At 44.3% G+C, this 20664-nt stretch overlaps 2 protein-coding genes across 2 annotated transcripts in view; both read right to left on the minus strand.

The window, feature by feature from the left end:
* LOC133944825 (collagen alpha-1(XXVII) chain B-like) overlaps positions 1–8198 on the minus strand; it is a 69564-nt gene extending 61366 nt beyond the window's left edge. The window contains exons 1-3 of the mRNA XM_062381987.1: positions 7754–8198; positions 5787–5845; positions 898–2183 (exon numbers count right to left, since the gene is read on the minus strand). Coding sequence (XP_062237971.1) covers positions 898–2183; positions 5787–5845; positions 7754–7806 — 1398 coding nt within the window. The 5' untranslated portion in view covers positions 7807–8198. The remainder of the gene's footprint in view (positions 1–897; positions 2184–5786; positions 5846–7753) is intronic.
* A 4356-nt stretch (positions 8199–12554) lies between these two features.
* On the minus strand, positions 12555–20633 carry LOC133950892 (NLR family CARD domain-containing protein 3). Its single transcript, XM_062385062.1, has 3 exons — positions 20158–20633; positions 18626–18849; positions 12555–17350 (listed from the first exon to the last, which is right to left on the minus strand). The coding sequence occupies exons 1-3, from the start codon at positions 20533–20535 to the stop codon at positions 16750–16752; spliced, it is 1203 nt and encodes a 400-aa protein (XP_062241046.1). The 5' UTR covers positions 20536–20633; the 3' UTR covers positions 12555–16749.
* Between the last annotated feature and the right edge of the window lie 31 nt (positions 20634–20664).

The following is a 20664-nucleotide window of genomic DNA, read 5'->3' on the forward strand; positions in this document are numbered from 1 at the left end:
TTTTATTTTTATGTTTTTACAGACATTAAAAATGTCAGCGTTATCCTCAGAGCCAGTAAAATGTTATATCCCATGTCACGGCTCTGTCACATGCTGACAACTCCACAATGTCAAAGAAAAGAAAAGGAAATAGAGCCAAGACAAAGCATATAAAGCATGAAATAAAAGTGGGCCTAAAATTGAACCCTGAGGGATACCACAGCTGCAGACCCTCTTTTAGTTTTTGCCTTTGACCTTACTTTTAAAGTATCCCATCTCTAAGAAGTCAAATACAAGTCCTCTCAGAAGAATCTAACACCTCATCGCCAGCCGCTGCACTCAGACAACCACCAAACGGCAAAGGGCAGCTTCAAACCTGACTGTTTTTACCTCTGCTGCTAAAAAACGAAGAAAGCACGATAGTCAGCACCAATTTGAAATTGATAGGAAATCTTTGACACCACATAAAGTATTTGAAGCTAGTCGGAAAACACATTGACGAAAGGGAATGAAACAAATTGAAGATCTCCAATAGTTACACAGACAACACTTCCATTGTCGAATTAGACAACACTCTAGAGATTCAAATGCCTGCCAACAAATTCACAAAACCACACAAACAAGAGACACATCAGCAGTGAATGGAAACATCAGAGAGAGGGAAACCAACTTAAGCCGTTGAGCTGCTATGTCATTCTGATCTAAAGATGTGAAATGATGAATTAAAACATGCCTCTGTTACTTCATAAGGAATTAATTCGCAAAAGACTTTAATGTAAACATGTCACAAGATGAATAACAATTCTGCAGTGCCTGTACAAATATGCACTGATTGTGGGTGTGATAAATGTGCTTAAGTTTGTGCAAGGGTTTCTGGGGCATGTTTGTGTTGTGTTTATTCAGCGCTCACACACTCACCGGTGGTCCTGGTTCTCCCTTTAGTCCAGGAGCTCCAGCCAGCAGCGAGTAGTGGGTCGGTTCCTGGTCGAATGTTTGGAATCCATCTGTTGCAGCTGGAGTCACTAGAATAAGCGAGGTGGGTTTGACATCATGCACATCGGTCACCCTTGGCTCAGGTTCCTTTGGAGGAACTGTGCTCAACTCGGTTTTATGGGGAAGGTAGGCGGTTGAAGGAGACGCATGTGTGGAGGCAGGGGTGGTCTGGAGGTTTGGCTGAATCTCCAATGGTCTAGTAGAGGAAGGTAAATCCATACTATCCCCATTGGCAGTAGTATCTCTTTGCTTTGTGTTCTTGCCGGCGTGTGAAGTTGGGTTCGGTGGCGTCACGTTGATCCTCAGCGATGTAGTAACCGTTTGAGTTGGAAATTCGAACGGGCTTTCCAACCCTGGATGAAGCTGTGGAGAAACAGACGCAGCACCGGGTTTTTGAAACACAGATGTTTGGTTCTGCGTCAGCGACCGGTCAGTTGGGACAAGAATTGTAGTCCTGGTGTTTTCCGCCGTCAAAGCCAGAGTCGGCCTCTGGCCCTTTGTGGAAAGCTCTGTCAGTGACAGCGGAGCTACGTGAGTGACAGTAATGTTTGGGTCCGTGGAAAAAAGAGGTAGAAGGGGTGGAAATACGGGCCGATAGGTGTCGGCTTCTCTGCAGTGTTTCTTAATGTAATCACAATAGTTATGAGCTGCCTTAGCAGATGGATAAATGTCAAACTGACATATGGCGCCTTCAAATGGCACCGAGTTGTGGTTCATTTTTCCCAGGAGGAAAGAGCCCTCCGGATCCAGGGCCTCCTCCTTTTTAGAAGGCAAATCTGCATGTACACTTTGATTTCCACAAGAAGTGTGTAGAAACACCTCATGGCCTTGGACGTCCAGGGCCAGACTGTGCCAGCGGCCATCGTGGACATCATAGTCGAAACTCACAGAGCTCCTCTGCCCCACGTGGACCACAACCTTACCCGGCACGAACTGCAGCGCGAGCTGCACTTTCCGTTTCTTGGACAGAACTGAGAAAAGAAAAGCGCTGTTGACGCGATGGACAGACAAGCTGAGGATCAGGGAGAGGTTGGCGGAGCTGTAGTTTGCAGGGATAACAGTGCGCAGAGGAACCTGAATCCGTGCCCTGGGGGTGAGGATGATTCCAGACTTGAAGGGGATGAAGCCATTAGGGATGGTTCTCGTTCCTGAAGATGGTGCCCCGCCTGGCCTTCGCTCAGAGAGCCCGAGCTGCTGCAGAACATCCACATCTTCAGAGAGACAAGAGAAGGAAGTCAGTGACTCAACGCTTTATAGACCTTAAGTATCTTCAGGTGCCAAACAAGAACCACATGTTCGTTACAATACAATCCTGATTTCTTATACAACAAACTGGTGGGTATATGGCTTCCTTCTTTCAGGATCCTCCAGTAATGGCACAGACTACAAAAGGGAAAACGTATGACAATATATAAATGTCCAAGAAAGAAACTATGCACTTAATAATGTTCTTTATTTAAGAAGATGCCATATTAATTCAGTCCCTATTCACAGTCTCCCACTCCAAAGCTCAAAGAAACGTGCAGCAATATAAGTGCTAATTAGTTATGTTGGGATGTCAAGCAGGGAGTTCACAGGTTTAAAGTGAGGCTAATGAAAATAAAGCAGCAGAAGCAATTTACAAAATAAAGGGCACATAACATCTTCTACGGGGCCATACATCAGCATCCAGTTCTTGAAATTGCAGCAAATTATGTAATCATTGCATCAGTCTGAAATAGAGCAATCTTAGGGAGACGGAGAGAAGAGGAAAGTGGTAGTGTGGGGGGGAGGGGGGGGGGTTAAGAGGTGTATTAGTGCGGAGACAGAAAATGAAACCTCACTTTTTCTGGAAACGTATGCTGATTAAAGCCGATCGCTCTGACAGGGGTGCGAGCTCGTGGACACGTACTGCTGTGTTTTCTGCACGCTTTAATTACCACTCGCAACTCATGGGAGGGAGATCCAGGTAATTTGTTGTGTGTACTTTCTGATTAGATCTGCAGTTTTATTGAGTTTAATTAAATCCATGTTTAACGGTAGCTAGAAACAGCCTTTGAAGAGGCGATCCTGAGAAACTGGGACCCACTGCTGCAGATATTGTTAAAGGATAACACAAAAAATGACTTCTTCATCTATTGTCTATCTATAATTAAATTCATATTATTTGATATTTCACGAGGAAATAAATCTTCAATAATCAGAAGTTACTGTATTTACTGACCTAACAGACCTGAAGTTAGAGCCACTGAAACAACAACACATTATCATTTCAATCTGGACATAACAACCGTGCTCTTATAAAGTCCAGTTATCTTACCAGTCATCAGTTCTGTCAAACACAGGCTTTTTGGTTAGTTTACCAAGGTTGGAAAATAAGAGGCGATCAACCCCCACAGCCAATCAGCATATCCTGAATCCAGTATGTAAATCCCCAAAGTACGTGCCATGCAGAAACTAAAGGCTTATATATGGAATCTCACATATCCTTCCTTTTCCAGACTAACGCAAACCAAATGTGGGCCACTCTGAAATAAACTGTTAAATTATAAATGATGGCTCAGCAGAGGAAACACAAATACAGACACGTTGTGTGTTTGGAGGGAACCCCCCCTCAGTGTGTGCAGGCAGTGGGAGGCCAGAGAGAAAAACGACAGAAACTGAAAGAACAAAGACTTTCTTCAGTTAAGATACCAACACAGCACAGATTTGAAATCTTAAAACGGTGTAAAGACGGCAAGGGTGTCTCTTTACTTTGTGATTTCTGAATATAACTTCACAGCTTTCCCTGCTCACTTAAATCTGAGAGGACAGCCAGGTCACCTATGGCTTTTTGTGACTTCCTGGAGAGCAGGATAAAGATAGAAAGCCGAGTATTTCAGAACATCCTAGAGATGAAACTCTGCCAAAGAATAAACAACACAGCGACATTCCCAGACAAATGCATCTGTTAGTATTCAGTCAATGCACACTGAAGATTTCCTGCGGCTGCTTCAGTCTTCTAATGGAGACAATGAGTGGTAATTGATAGACAATTAAAATTGTGCTTCAAGAACTCCCCATCCAGAAAAGTTTTGGGGTTTTGGGTATTTTGTTGGTCTGTGACGCAACAAGAAGACTCTGGGATCGAATCTGAAATCCTTTCTGTGTGGAGTTTCTTTTTGGAGGGGAGAATTTGTTGAGAGTTTTGAGCATGAATGGTTGTTTGTCCAGGTTGAACCCTTCCTCTCACTCAATGCCCCCCCCCCCCCCCCCCCCCCCCTGCAACCCTCAAAGGATGACCTGTAGAGATAATGGATGGACGGATGCTTGCTGCCTAGAGGTGGCAGGTCATCCGGTGATCCCAGAGGGCTGCTGGTTTAATTCCTGGCACTGACAGATGAGCCATCATCTGGAAGATAGTTGGTATTACATCTACAGACCCCAGATCTGCTCCAGGGATGCTTTGCACTGTCTGATCTGGATCAAGCCCCGAAACGCCTGAGGAAACGTGGAGCCTAATAAGCACGTGTAACCATTTCATCACCTGTGCAAATCGAGAATTAAGTTTCCAAGGTGCAAACATAGAAGTAGATGGATTGTCTTGGGTGTACAATTGCAGACCTTCCATTCCAACTCATCTCCACATGAAAAGAGAAAACAACATAGAACACATCCTTCATGTGATACAAACACTCTGCAGCTTTCTACCGGCAGCGGTGTTGTTACAGTGCAGCCTGCCTGAACAGATTTATAACCTCATTAGGATCTGTGCTTTCAAATGAGCACGTCCTCGTATATATAGAAACCCCGAGTCTGTAGACACTCTGCAGCCGTCATGGGAGGAAAATATCAACTTACAAAGGCAGAATTACAGAGTAATTGCCAGACACAGTCACGCGTGGGCGCGCTATGAAAAGGCGTCTAGAAACTGGGAAGAGCTGGAATTGAAAGAGATCTGGCGGGTTTTGGATTGACAGCAAAAATCCGACGACCTGCTGTTTGTGGGTGTTTAAGTTGTGTAACCGAAACCCGACTGCAGCCGCAGACATCAGGGCACAGCTGAGACTCAGTCTTCATAAGAGAGAGAGAGATCTTCAAGCTGAGCACAAGGCTGATGGGTCAAATAACTAGAGCCTGTTTATCAGTTGACCAATAAAACCCAGCTTTTCACATGTTGTTATAAATGTTTGCTGATATGAAACCTTTTATTTTACAGTTTAAACAATGTAGAAAAGATGTGCATGTGTGTTTATATTCTTAATTAAAGTTCTGAATATTCGGTTGGACTTTAAAATATTAAACCTCGATTACATTTCATTGTCACGAAGGTTCGATAACGACATCTCAGGATTATTCGCTGAACAATTTCTCAATTTGACATTAGTGCGTAGAACACAACGGCCCTTGAATTAGAAGCAGAGTTGTGAAGGACGTCTGCAGGTCCCAGCTAATCCACTTTCAAGTGTTCAAGCACACAAACAACCACTTCAATGGGACGAGGCAGAAAAGTGAAGCTCATCTCCGACAAAGACTTAATATTCTATCCAGGGATGAGTGAATGTATTGAATCGGAGACTCTGACCTTGATCAGTCAATCAGTGATGCTGACGCAGCAGAAATCTACAGCCTGTGCTTGCTTTAGATCATTCCTGAATAACTTGGATAAACCTGTGAACCAGAAGTGGCTTTTCTCAGTGCCCTAGTTTCGAGTCTGGATATTCTCAATGTGTTGTAGTGCACAGGAGACACCTGAACGTGTCACTGGAACATCCCATGAACCCATTTTAACTTTCTCTCCCCCCCCCCCCCCCCCCCCACACACACACACACACACACATTAGACAGGTACTTACCTTGTGCCTGTGCCAGCCTCAGAGAGCAGGAGAGAATCGTCCAAAGAATCAGAAATCTCCTGGAGAAGAAGAAAACGGTTTGGAAACATTAAGACTGATAATCAAGGGACCAGGTGATCTTAGATATTATTCAATTCCTTTAAATATGGTTTGATTAATGTTCGATCCTCTAAAATATAAAAACAAAAATAAGTGAATATCACTCAGCCCACATAGTGATCGTGTTTTAAATACACAGGCTCGACTATTATCAGATCAGTATGGCCCATGTTTGGCTCATGTCAATTTGCCATTTTGAAGCCTTCAATTTTTTTGTGTTATATCAGAGCCATCTTCAGGGGTGGAGCATGACATAGAGCTGTACGCCCCAATGGATTCAATGCTTTAAGGGCGATTTGCCTCTAAATGGGACCATGAGTTACAAAATGAACATCATGCTGTCATGGAGAAGACTTGAATCTCGAGATTGAGACTGACTTCTTATACCAAGGAACCTTCACTTTCCAAAGCCACAGTCTACGTCCATTGTTATGTGGTTGAACCTGGAATAAGCCTAAATTGAAACTGAGATAAGATGAAACTGATTTGGAATTGACTCTGAACTTCACTCCTACTACGACATTGCCTCAGAACGACTGAAAACAGCAGCCGCAGCTTTGTCCAGAGTCTAACATCTGTTTTTTAAACCAGATAAGCTACTGCTCAACCGGCTTCTCGGTGACTGGTCCCACTGGAGCACCTCTGACAACCTGACACCGCTGCATCTCTTTCCACTGAAGGATATGATTAACACTTTTCAAATATATGAATTTCGCTTTTTTCATTTCTAGCGTGAACTTTCGAACGCGATGGATGTAAAAGGTGAGGGATTTATTTTCTTGACCTGCGAAAAGTTCGATCAATTCCATTTTCACGTGGCGGCGGTGGCATTTGTCGCCCACACGGGGCCAAACCTCCGCCATTGATTTTGTCAGTGACATTTATATCTCAAGACAAGTGATGACAGGGCTGTTGAGTGCTCACACACTGAGCTGATAAGAGGTGTTATATCATTTTCTGAGGAGCGTAACAGGATATTATCCCAGAGATGATGTTGGTTTTTCAGACTCAGTGTTTCTCTTGTGTGAAGCTCATGAAACCCGACCCTTGTTGCGCCGCTGGAGTCTGAAGTGGTGCAGGCTCGGTGACAAGTGCCATAAAGACGGCAGTTAGAGGAAATCTTTTACATTTGCGGTTTTTCCATCGAGCCGCAGGAAAGAAAACCCATTGGTCAACCACTGGCACACTTGACTTGCCAGTAAAAACTTTTCCTCCCTCCTCTTCATGTCCCACTGCTGCTCTGCTGCACTGCCATTAGCAACAGAAACTAAAAAAACTGAAACAAGTCCAGTTTGTGACCAAGTCTCTCTCTCTCTCTCTTATGTCCAGCAGGGTTATATGATGCAACTTTGTGTGTTTTATTTCCCCCTCCCATTGGGACAGACAGCCAACCAGCTGAGTGAGATGCACAGCAGGGAGGAGGAGGAGGGGAGAGGAGGAAGAGAAGGAGAAGACTTTACTCCTCCTCTCATACATCTCTCTCCCCCTGAAATCAGTCCCAGACCGTCTGGCAGCTCATTGTGAGACAAGCTGCAGAGACACAGCCTCAACAGCAAACTGCACAGAACTCTGTGTGGAGCAGAATAAAAACATGTCTGCATGCAAACCACTGAAACTCAGCAACATGTGTGTTTTGTGCAGTTTATTAAAAACATCAAGCTTTTCTTTTAATTTCTTAAGATACTCCCACAAAGCCTGCAGCAAGTTTTGCAGATCACAGCTATAACAACGTATATCAACTCTTTACCTGCAGCTTATCTTTGCAAGAACGTGCATGGTGCATTCATTATTTGTAAATGATTCTCACGAGCGTATTAATGTCAGATAACCGATCAAAAAGAGAGAGATAAAGATAGAAATGGACTCACCCCCCGACTCCAGTGGTTTTGAGTTTGGAGTGCGGGGCATTGTCCGGCTCCATCGCGGTTACTTCATTCTTTCCTGGGAGTTTTTACTACAGTCCACACGAGGCGGATCAACTTTTTCCATTCCAGGTCTTCGCAGAGGAAACGGCACCAAACAAAAAAAAAAAAATCACCATCAAACACAAATAAAACAGTCACACAAACTGGCAGAGAAACGGCTGGATTCTGTCATGGTGCTGCTCCTGTAAATCCCAGTGGGTGACAGACAGTGAACTCAGAAGAATAGACGCTCCGCAGAGTTTCACCCGGTGCGCGTCTCAGCTGCTCGTGCGTCCTCCTTTACGCGCGTTTCGCAAAAAGTACAATGAAGGTGAAGTGAAGTGCGGGTCCAGCTTTTCCCGGGAACAGAACAGTGGCAGGACAGGATGACGACTGTATGTGTGTGTGTGTGTGTGTGTGTGTGTGTGTGTGTGTGTGTGTGTGTGTGTGTGAATGTGCGTGTGTGTGTGAGTGTGTGCATGTGTGTGAGTGTGTGTGTATATGTGCGTGCGGTTGACTTCCCAAAATGAAAGTTTATTGTGGAGCGAGGGAAATGTTGAGGAGCGAGGAGGGGGAACACCTCCCTCTGTCGCCCTCAGCTGACATCCAAGGAAGACTTCAGTTTCCATCAGCTGGATGAAGGTGTGTCTTTTCCAGAGGTGTGTGCTTGTGTGTGTGTGTCTGCGTGTGTGTGTGCTTGTGTGTGTGTGGTTATGAATTGACTGGACACATCTGCTTGTTGCAGCTGCAGCAGGGCTGTACACAGGAATTTAGAAATACTGAGGGCAGGATTCTGGGCCCCCTCAGCCACCCCACACAAAATCTGCACTAAAACTTTCAACAAACACAAAAAAAACTCTTGAAACAAATTAAATTATGATTTTTCAAGTGATATTTAAGTAAGAAAGGCAAACACGCAAGTAAGAAAATGAAGAGTAGATTTTAACCAGTTTCTGGGTGCTGGTACCATGATATAGACGTAGATGGCTATGCAGAAGTGCCTGAAACCTGTATTATCTTGAATGACCAGTAGAGGGCGACTCAACTGAGACAATTATTCTGCGTCTCACTCGATTATAACGTCAGTGAACATTTTCAAACAGAGTTGATGGTCTCAATCTCTAGTTTAAAGTCTTCTCCAACACAGCTTGATTTTTTAAATGATGACGAGTCAAAAAGTCGATAGAGCACAGTGTGCATAAGAGCGTTGTTACTGTGTGATTGACAGCTAGTACCGTCCAGTGGGTAATCTCGAGTTAATCTCCACTTTCCCCGATGGCGTAGATATTTCAAAAACATCTTCAGCTGATGTGAGTTTGCTCCCTTGTCGAACATTAACTGTTGAACACAACTGTGAAATCAACACGGACACGAAATCAAAGTGGTTCTTGAAATGATTTGAAGTTTGAATTCAACTGACAAAAAAAAATCAAGCTTTGATACAACAGAAGCTGCAGAACAAGTGTGTGAGTGGAACTTGATCCTATTAGTGCCCTCTTGTGGACAAAGTTTACAATGACAACACTGTCCACAGGCTTTATTTTACATGTTTGTACATCTTGTAATCAACCGATCGATTTATTGTTTTATTGCTTTGGTGAAAAGTTCATCAAAGACTGAAACTGAAACAAATTGTTGGAATCTCGTCAAGTTTATTGACATTAAAAACAGAAGTACAAAAAAAAGTGAAGTACGCAAATACAAGAAAGGTGAAATGCAACAAGTAAATTAAAAACAACTCAAGGAAACTCATGTTTGTCTTCAGTTTAAACAAAAACAGAAAACATGGCCGTGGGATCTAGAGCAATTTTCTTAGTTGTATAATCAGACCAACCACAATAATCACGGCAGGAATAAACTTCTGAAATATATTTCATGTTGCGGTCGTGTAACTTCAATAGATGAATCGGTTTGACAGATGAAAACTCGCCGTCTAAACACTGTTTGTGCGTCATCGTACAAATGACCAATTAACGTCATCAAGTGTAATTTGAACCAGTAGAGCAGCTGGTTGTGATGGCGCTCCTTCACCTCCTGCTTCACCAACATCCACTTCCGTTCTCACCAGGGTTGCAGGGCTGCTCCGGTACGGGTGTGTGTGAGTGTGTGTGTTTGTCCGTGTGTGTTTGTGCGCTGTCGTGTGCTGTGAAATTCCTCCGCCAAAGAAAGTCCTCATTGACCCGCCTTCAGCAAACACGCTATGACAGTGTCCAGGGGAGACCCAACAGAGCAGTGATTCAGCCGTCGGCAACTGGATCCCTCGTGCTCGCACAGAGCCCCCCCCCCCCCCCCCCCTCACAGTCCATCCTCCAAGGGCCAGGAAGGAAGGGAGCTCGCCGCTTTGAAAGAGAACTTCCCCTCGGTACCTGTCCGAGCTACGTCAGATGTGAGCTTTTGTTACCTCGAGTTTCAGCTCGCAGACAAGAAGGGCAATGTCCTCGCGGCCTGTGGAGGAGTGCTGGGGAAGATCTCGATCTTGGGGGTGTACGGTTTCATGGGGTTTTGTAAAGACCACTGTGGCAGCCTGTGGAAGCGGTTCTCAAGCTGTGGCCCTGGGACTGCCAAGCCTTCTAGAAGCCAAGCCAGGGGAACAAGTTAAAGGAGTAGCTTCTGTAGAAATAGTCGTGTTTGCTTTTTTATAAAAAGGTAGATGAGAAGGTTTGAGTTTCATACTGGTCTGATGAACATGAAGCCACAGCCAGCAGCAACTTAGCTTAGCATGATGAATGTAAGCAATAAAAGAATCTAGTTTAACTGAAGGTCACGTGTCAGTTATGTCAGTATACAGGCCTTGTTGAGGCCTGATTACATTATTAACATGAATATCAATAGTGTTTATTTTGACCCTGTTCAGACCTGGTGTTAAAACACATCCCGAGAGATCCGATCTAAGTCAATAAATACATCCTGAATACATCTCCTGTGACTTCTTGTGATTGCATCTCACTTCCTACGTCGTTCATGTGTGGCCCAGGACACATCTGCATTCACACAACTAAAATGAACATCTGAAAGATCGGATCTCAGGACTCATTGAGGACGAATTTGTGATCGGATAAGACAGGATGGATGTTAATAAGATATCTGAACAGGGTCAATATGGATAGTCAGTGTAAGGAAACTTTAAACTTTTTGATATAAACTATACAGGACCTGTCACCAGATATGCACAGACACTAGGGCTATAAAGGTACAAATACTTGTACTGAAAACATACAAACACAGCTCCCCGTGGCTTTTAGCAGCCTCTAGCTAACAAGTCAGTCCAGACCAGTTGAGCCAAGTCATTATTGTATATGCTGCACATTAATAGATTTTATATTTTTATATTAGTTTGCTTTTTTAAATACACTTTTGTATGAGTAGGTTGAAGCCAGTTGCAGCATTACGGACAAAATGACAGTCTAAGTTGAATGTTTTGTATTTCTAGTTTTCGTCCAAATCCAATGATTGTACCCAATATTTTTATTAAAGGAAAAGGAAATGATAGACTCCTATATTTCCCAATGATAGAAGAAAAGAGCTTGACTAATAGCCGTGCTTCCTTTCCAGTGCAACGCAGCCTGTAGAAAGTTATATAATACTTATGCAAGGTCTTCCCAGAAATGGTTTCTCGGGACACGGAGGCTTTGTGGTACTGGTTCCTATGCTGGTGGTCCTTGACCTGTAAAAAGGTCGGCCTTCGGGATACAGCGCCTGAGGGCAAGCGCACCACAATTTGACTGTGGATCTCCTACCTGACAGCAGTTCAACAAGCACCTCTTTCCAATCCAAGCAAAGAATGTTTCTGAACCAAGGCCGAGGGCCCATTTCGTGGAAACCAGGGATGAGTTCTGGTGGAAAGAGGAAAGAAAAGAGACATCCAGGGACTTTTTATTGGGCTTTAATGAGTTGATTTTGTTTCCACGCATCACGTACGACTACCATGCTGGACCTCATCTCTAACCATTGGCAGGTGTGGAGCTAGCAATTTGACTGTTTGCTCTCCAGACCAGTGGAGGGTAATTGAGTTGGCCAGTATATTCCAACAATACAATGGTTATTGTAGAAGTTCGGCATCTGCAGGAAATTGGGAGGACGCTCCTGCAGACGGGGGGTGTCAATATAACTGATGTTCCTATATCATATCCATATGAATCACCTTTAGTTTATAAACCAGTCACATAATTCACAGGAATCATTTGGGAGAGTGAAAGAATTATGGTGATTTATTCCCTTGACTGTAGCTGCTAAAGACCTGAGGGGATTTTGATCATTCGAGGCTATCCCTCTCCCCTCTCTATTTTTACATCAGGCCTTACCAATATGAACAACAGCACATGAATCCTTCCAAGTCATGCTTCAGCGATGAAACCGCCTGTCTGATAAACACAGAGTCTTTTGTTTTACTCTCATGTCTCAGGGAACTGGGGCCAGCTGAATGCAGTAACCTCTGTCCAGGCCCAGCTGGATCCAATAAGAGTTAGCCCTGTTTACCCACTCCATACATACAACAGGAAACTTAAAGACAAGTTCTATCCATTTGTGTCCTGTCAGACAAAATTTAGAGTGAAATGAAAGTATTATATTCTATTATGGTGCCGCTGTGGGATGAAACTATAGAATCTAACAAACCAACAATTTGAATAGATTTAAAAGTTAATCACAGTGAATTAACAATGATCTTAAATCAACACAAGTTAAAGATGAAACAAAAGTTGACTTGATGGCAACAATTCTAATTATTAATTTTGTTTTTCAAGCACAAATATTACTTTTCGTCTAGTTCTCACATAGTGGAAACTTCAAAAGTCAGATATTTCCCTCAAAAGGCGTCGGAGACCGAGACAAAGTCAAAAAGAGACTTAATATTTAATTTAGATCCATCTTAACACAATTCTTAATGAGTGAAAGTAGGGACGTTTTTAATTTAGTCACCAAGCAACTTTTTAAGATTATATCATTAACACATCTACAGTTATAACCCAAGACATCAAAAACAAACAAAGGGGATCAGGCTGGATGTTAAGTTAACTCATTTGTTTTTTCCTTGTGACCACAGGTCTGTTGCCTCCATCAGTCACCTGTGACGCCTCGTGACTCTGCAGTCATTCATACGTTACCTGCTTTACACATTTTACATCTCATTTAGAAAAGGGCAGAATAATGGAGTGCTGCGGTGAGCGGTGAGGCTCAATTCAATTCTCTCCTTCCCCCTCAATAAAACGGCAATAACAACAATTTGAAAAGCAGAAGTGCTTCAGCATGAAGTCTTAATCTTTCTGAAGGCGGCATTAGATGTGGTAATTATTGCCAATTCTGTATCCCGCCGAGCTGCAGAAAGACGCCGGTGCCAAGTTGGAGGCATTGTTGTGGTGACATTTGAGTGGAGGATCAAACCGCTGATGAATAATCCATATCGAAAAGCTGCTCTTTCTGCCAAATGTCAAACAGCAGCAGGAGCCATTGTTCAAGGAGCGGATGCTTAAAAACTTTTCTCTCACAGTGATGGAAATGCTGTGTGACATACTGAAGTGAACGTGGCAGCGGAGAGTCCACCAAACACACGTCTGGTTATAATCGGAATATTTTGAAGGAGGGCAGCTGATCTACATTTGTGTGTCTCATTATGTATTTGGACTTTTGCTGTGTGCACTTCAAACTGAACAAAACGTCTGTGTAGCAGCATTTTCATTGGTTTAATACAGAATAAAATAAACTATGAGGGATGTTATACTCAGGGTGCTTTTTTTAAAAAAAATCATTTTAAAAGCCCGGAAGGGAAAAAAAAAACACACAAATCATATTTTTCTCAAGAAAATAAAGAGATGACTTATTTCTCGTCTCCCGTTAATAATTTTGTGATTTCTTAGATTCATCATCAGTTATTTTTTGGGTACTTTACCCCCCAGGTGGAAATACTGATTACTTTCAATTAAACAATATTGGTATTGGCATCGCATTTCAAGATTAAAGCACATAAGACAGATATGTTTGATCTAAACGACTATATCAAATTAAATTCCTAGAAATACACATTTGATTTAGGCATAGAAAATGTACATATGTCCACATTCCTCTAGTTGCTGTCAAGATCAGCTTTTATGTTAGTGTAGCTTTGCAATGCATCATCACAAGATCTTATCTGGTCTATAAATGTCCGTCCTGTTCATGACGATAAAGGAGACTTGCTTTGAGAGTCTCACATCTCAGAAACCTTCGCTCTCATCCTCAGCCAACGTCAACTTCCTGCTCCCTTCCTCGCACTCCTCTGCAAGATTCGGACCCAGGTCTTCAAGCTGCTGTTTATCAAGAACACATCATGGTTCTCTGTGGGCACTGTATTTCACCATCATACTGGAAAACAGGGAATCTAACTGGGCAGAACTTGGTTTCAGGACTTACAACGAGTATTTGTTATTTTTGAATTAAATACTAATGACCATCAAGTGGTTAGGTTGCATGAGTGAAACTGGTTTCAAATAAAGTAAACAAAACAAATTGGTGCGTGTGCCTGCACTCAGAATAGACGCAGCTCTTTTGGCGGAGGTTCACCGCCCCCCCGACGTCCGTAAACACACCACCTGAGTTTCTAAATGTAGGTTGGAAACTGGTCCGTTGTGCACAAACACACACTCCAACCCACATGGACTGAAAACACAATTCAGTCTCCATCCCACGCAAACCTCAGGAACACAGGTTTCTTCAGCCAACCCTTGACCTCTATGCTAACATACTTATTTTGCAGCATCTGTGGCAATGGCCTTTCTCTTTGTTCTTCTCTCCCTCTCTGCTCCGTCCTTTCCCTTTTCGTCTGACCGTGGCGATCGTCCATTTCGCTGGTTGACATGTCTGGAAAGTGGAGAAGCTCATAGGTGGTTGCTGTTTGCGTCACAGAGAGATGTGGCGACGCCCCTTTTGGCATCCTTGATTCTCATACGTCTGTCAACTCACTCCTGCTGTCAGTCTCCGTACAGGTCCTCTCTGTAATGCCTGTCGTTTAGGCATGAGAGCAGGACCTGGCTCCACTTCACTGACCAGGTCCAGGGTTGAGTCTCGGCTAAATTTGGGACTGAACTGCCAAACAGTCGTTCTCTCCATTTAGTAAGAACCCGTCCAAGTTTCTGTCTTTACCTCCTCCAACAACAGCCACGTTACTGTAGTAGTTTTACAGCCAGAATCCCCTTTCTGTTTTGATTGCAACATGGCAGCAGAACTTCCTTTGTGGAGTAGAATTATAACCTTTAGAGAACTCCTCGTGAGCGTGAGCAACCGTTGTTCACAGGATTTGTCGTGCTCAACAAACTGAACTTTTCACTTTTTAATTTTCTCGTCCCACAGAATCCGTGGTCTGAAACCTAACCTCTGTATGTCAGAGTATGAGATGCATGCAAGCTGCTGTTCTGACCAATAGTGTTTACCCTGATGATCTGGGCTGTACAACGGTGGCTGCTGCAGCCCTGGGCCACTGCTTCAGGAGCAACAGTTTTCTAGACTAAACCTTTAAACTCCTAACATTCAGATTTTGTAAGATTTAAGACGAAGAAGTTTGTAACACTGCAGGATTTGTTTTTCGGGCCAAACACAGATAACCTCAGCAGACGGACAATGGGGGTCGCTGATCCGAGCTCTACATGTAACAGAGAAGCACAAAGACCTTATCGAAGGAGTTGGCAAATTACAGTGCGGCTCTTGTTTGCAGGCTTATGCTCAGCCGGGCATGGTGGTGCACCACTTAGTTCTGTGTCCGATCTACTACAAGTCCTGCTGTTGAGATCTTGGGAGATTAACAGTCGAAAAGAAGCAGAACTGTGAGTGTGTTTTTTAGTGCTGATAACACAATCGCACTTGTCTTATCTGCAAGGCTTTAGATGCAGAGAAATTACATCACAAAACTTGACTCCATACACTTGATGTCTGTTCTTTGCTGTACAGAGTTCTAAATATACACCACAAACACAATGTCAGTCGGGGCGGGGATGTGCAGATGTAATCTTCAGGTGTGCCAGTCTCATTTCTCAGTCATCCTCCGGGGGGGCTTGGGGGAGAGCGTCGTTATCGAGGTTCCGCGGAGAGGAATTTGCAAAGGCTGCAGATGGAATATAGAAGGATTGGGTTCAGCATAATCAAGACTGGCAGCCGGGTGAGGAGGAGATAATTACCACTTTGACAAGCTTTGATCACAGGTGCAGTTATTCTCAGGATGGCAGTGTTGATAGAACAATGAGATGACGGCCCCCGAAATTCAGCTGGATTTGCCCTAGTTTTGCTTCCGTCTCTCTCTCCCCCCCCCCCTCGTGCTCAGATTCTGAATAGAAGCACTGTCTCACTCATGGAGAGAGGGGAACAACAATATGAAGGTAGTTGACGTGGCAATGGCTCAGCTGTCCGTAACTCTCTTTTGATTTGTAGAAGTGGAGAGAGGGGATCTAGCGATGGCTACTGAAATGATCCGGAGGGGTGGGGGGGTGGGGGGGGGTAAAAACCGTGGATTAGTCAAGTCTGTAAATACTGTGGGTGGAATGAATCACTGCGGTTTATTTTTTGTTCGGCCGGCAGAGAACGATTCGAGGGATCAGTCGGCCTCGTGCTCGTGTCAGTTTTAGCAAAGTAAGAGGTGTGGAGTCATGAGGGGTAAGGCTGGTGGGAGGAGGAGGAAGAAAAAAAGAAATGACAAGGTGAAGATGAAAACCTCCACCGCCACAGAGAAGACTTCTTCGTGATCTCTTGGAAAATGCATCCAGACCACAGAGCAAACCTCCTACGCCACCTGCCTGGGATAAATAAGGATGCAGCATTTCTGAGCCGGGCCACCCAGTTGTAGGAAGGGAGAGATCCTTGTGTGTGTTTGTGTGTGTGTGTGTGTGTGTTTGATGTTTGAAGGTCAAACCAGTCCAGTGAGTCACTTTCCCTTATTGACCTCTGAATGTAAACAAATGATCCAATGTGTTAATGTTAATTCCTCCCTCCTGCAGAAGTCATTAGTGTTTCACCTCCTCCTGGATCCTGCTCATCAGCCCTGCACTGATGTGGTTCTCCTGGAGGCTCAGGTGCCTCAGTGGGAGCCGCGCCCTGCAGAGCAGCGCCCCCATGAGGTCATTTCCTCCGACGTCGCTGATGCCGTTCCTGTCCAGGTCCACCTGCCGCAGACTGGTGTTCTCCTTCAGCGTGTCGGCCAGCAGCCTGACGCCCGGGTCCCCCAAGTTGTTCTCGTCCAGGATGATCTGAGTCAGCGAGGTGTTCACCTTCAGGCTCTCGAAAAGTTCCTTCCACGCGGCCAGATCGGCGGCGCTGGTCTGAGCCAGCCCCAGATACTGGAGATACGAGTGGTACCTCAAATACGAGGCCAACAGCTTTACCCCCTCGCTGCCTAAGCCGTTTCCCCCGATGTCCAGTTCTAAAAGTGTGAAAACCCTGAAGGAGCGCCACCCGGTGGGCAGTTGCAGAAGCATATTTTGCTCCGATGGGAGAAGCATTGCCTGTTGGATGGCAGCAGCAGTTCTCTCTGTTTGCTCCTGCAGCTCCGCTAGTCCACTCAGAAGGGTCATCACACCATGGTCACGCAGTTTGTTCCCAAACAAGCTGCAGAGAGATAAAGAAAAACTGTGGTTACCATTGGTATGTGTGTGGATTCCTCAAAGAGCTGCTCACTTCAATGGGAATCACCTCGATATGAAGTCTCCCCCGAACGTTACACATGAATTATGAGGATTCAAAGATTTATTTCAGAGTCACATACGCGTTTTTGATCTGCTTGATCTTCAGCTTCATTACTTTTACTGGTAAAATTCTTCTTGTATGTATCAGAGAAGATTTCCTCTTTCCCCGTCATTGACTCAGACATGTGTTGGTGTATTTATTCAAATGTACAGTAGATCTAAGGGAGGAAGTGTTTGAACTGGTGCATCATGGGTGTTGTTGTGATTTTTCGAAAATTTTTCCTCCTTGTTTTGTCAGAACTTAAAACCATTACATGAACATGTTGGATCCGCGGAGCGCATGAAAGAACTAGTTTGACATCTTGGGGGAAAAACTGTTGAGCTGAGAAGATCAATACCATCATGTCTGTCTGTTACTTATTATTCTACAGCCAGCAGCTGCTCCACTGAACGAATAGCACATCTAGTTTTTATAATTCATCATATTTTACTGGGGAGGTTTATGTGGTTTATGACTTGTCCTGCAGCCAGCCGGGATTATTTGGCTTCACTTTTGTGGAGCTGTCATGTCTTCCATCTTTATTTGCAGCCTCGGTCATAAAACAAACTGGAACTGAAATTCATATTCAGCCCTTTTAATCTGCATCAATTAAATACTAATATATGACCACGTGAAAGTTTGCACTTGCACTTTCAATTTCAAAATATATTTTTGGTCCATGTCCTTCGTACTAATACAGAGGAGGCATGATTCATGACCAATCCAACAGCCAGCCACTAGGGGGCGATCCAGATGATTTAACTTCACCCTTCAACTATTTCCAAATTGATAAACAATCTATGGATCCATACTCTTCTTTTGTCCGGCCTGTATTTTAACTTTCTGAAAGTGTTTTTCTCTGAACCACTGTCACAAAGACGAGCTCTGCAACATTCACTGTGTTAGTTGGAAAAAGGAAATAACACAGAGAGGCACAGGAGGCATGAAAGAGAAGAACTGTGCTAGTGATGAGTCCATTGTTGGATTTGCTGTAGCTTCTTCTGCCTCGTCAGTCCTATTACTTTCTTTTGTAGTCACATCAGAGCGCTCGGGCTGATGTTCCTGGATCTGCTTGTTATTCAGTGTGTTTCCTGAGTTGAATTGTTATTCTCCCTAAGACGTTGAGGGTAACATGGATGAGCGGAGCCCGGGACTCACTGGAGGCCTTTGACCTGAGGCTTCACTCGCAGGACGTCCAGCAGGATGTGAGCGCCATACGGGCCAATGAGGTTGAGGTTGAGGTTGAGCAGCCCGACCTCTGACAGGCTGGACTTCAGGGCCCCGGCCAGTCTCAGCAGGAGGTCGTCCGTCAGGCCCGTGTTCCTCAGGACCAGCTGCTCCACCTCATCGGATGTGCTCAGGACCGTCATCATGGCGTCGAGCTGCAGCCACAGACAAAGACAATGCCGCGAGAGCACGGTGTTTGAACTGTGTTGTTTTTGGAGCGTTAGACATCCGCAGAAAGTTTATTTTTCCAAAAAGTTAAGACATATCTCCAAAAGGTCATCTTTTCACTGATAATACATGTTTGGTATCTATTTGAGAGTTTATCCACAGGCTTTTTAGAAAGATTTGATAAGGCCAACAGTTATATAACGTGACAAAAGGTTGTTGGGGCTGCAAATATTTAACAATATATCTAAAAAACAGTATTTATTTTATTTCTAAAGCCTGTTTTCTCTTCTATAAGTCTGGAGGGAATTGGTCTCTTACACGAGGATACAATACTTTTTTTTAAAGTAATACAAACAGATGCCTATATCTCTTCTAACCTCTGGTTCACCTTAATCGCCAGAGTGTTTGTAAAATACAGAAATCCTATTTTTTGTCAGAGGTAGATTAAGTTTTTCTCTCTTGCAGAAATAATCACAGCCCCGGGAATCTAGAGCCGTGAAGCATTTACTGTTTGTGTGTGAGAGAGCAGGGGAATGAGATGTGAGTGGGACAGGTGCTGGAGGTTTTCTGAACCCAGTCATGTGGCTGACGGGGGTTTGAGTCCAGGGAGACGTAGGGTCTGGCTGGTGGCCACGTCCACTGGGCCACTTTGTCGGACCTTGAGGAATTTTTCACGCTCAGTCGGAAGCTTCTTCATCGTGATGGATACGATGAAGCCAAACCCCTGCGTGTCCTAGATAAACCTCAGTGACCATTTGTTACAACCGTTTGTGTATTTCTGAGACAATCGAATAATGGTTTGAAAAGTGAAGCCAGTGCGGAGGTACCTGAAGCCTGTATTCTCTCTAATGGCCAACAGAGGGCGACTCCACTGGTTGCAAAAAGACGCTCTGAGGGGTTTATGGTCTTATTGAGTCTCCATCAATGCAGCATGATGTTCATCAGTACATTTGTATGCATTGGGACACGGATACTGTGTATTTCTTTCAGGCAACTTATTAGGTCTTGAATGGACATTTAACACTACGACTGTCACGTGTTTTTTAACGATGTTTTGGCAGCATGGTTCGTAGGGATACAGATATTAGAGCGCTGTAAAAAAACTACAAACAAGACCTGCGTGGAACTGATAACTCCAAACACCTGGGTCAGAATTTATCTCTGTTCACCCAGTTGGTCTGTTTGTAGTTTGAAAGATAGCAAAGGGTTTCCAGAGATAGTCTCTAATGTGCTGCTGCCATTATCTCCAATTTGGGGAAGAGTAAGTAATTGTGAGACTTTCATATTCCACACACCTGTTCCTGCAGCTCTTGTTCTTTATCAGGCTCTTCTTCCTCAGGGCTCAGACTGCCCGTGTCCTCCTCTTCCTCCGGCTCTCCCTGCGGCTGCAGGGCGGTGTCGCTCTCTGGACTGAGTTCCACGTCCGAGCCCGGAGCTCTGGGGCCCGACGAGAGCCTCTTCTGGAGTCGACACCTCTCCAGGACTTTGGATGCATAGAGGATATGAAAAAAGATCAGGCACAATAAAACTATCTCCTCATAGGCTGCACACTGGGACATCGGCCTCTCGTCAAATAGAGAAACAAGGTCTGCTGCACAGAGATTCATGAATGTAATTGTGTGATCGTGTGTGTCTGTGTGAACAATGTCTGCGTAACCTCTCCCGCTCGTCATCCATCTGCCGTCCAGACAGCCGCTGTTCAATGCATCGCTTTGTTGAAAACTCAAATCCCCTCTGCTAAAGACTGTTTTGTAAATCTGTTACAGCTCTCGGGGGGGATTCCAGCTCCTTCCTACTGTGCT

This window comes from Platichthys flesus, chromosome 3, assembly GCF_949316205.1.
Source record: "Platichthys flesus chromosome 3, fPlaFle2.1, whole genome shotgun sequence".
Lineage (NCBI taxonomy): Eukaryota > Metazoa > Chordata > Actinopteri > Pleuronectiformes > Pleuronectidae > Platichthys > Platichthys flesus.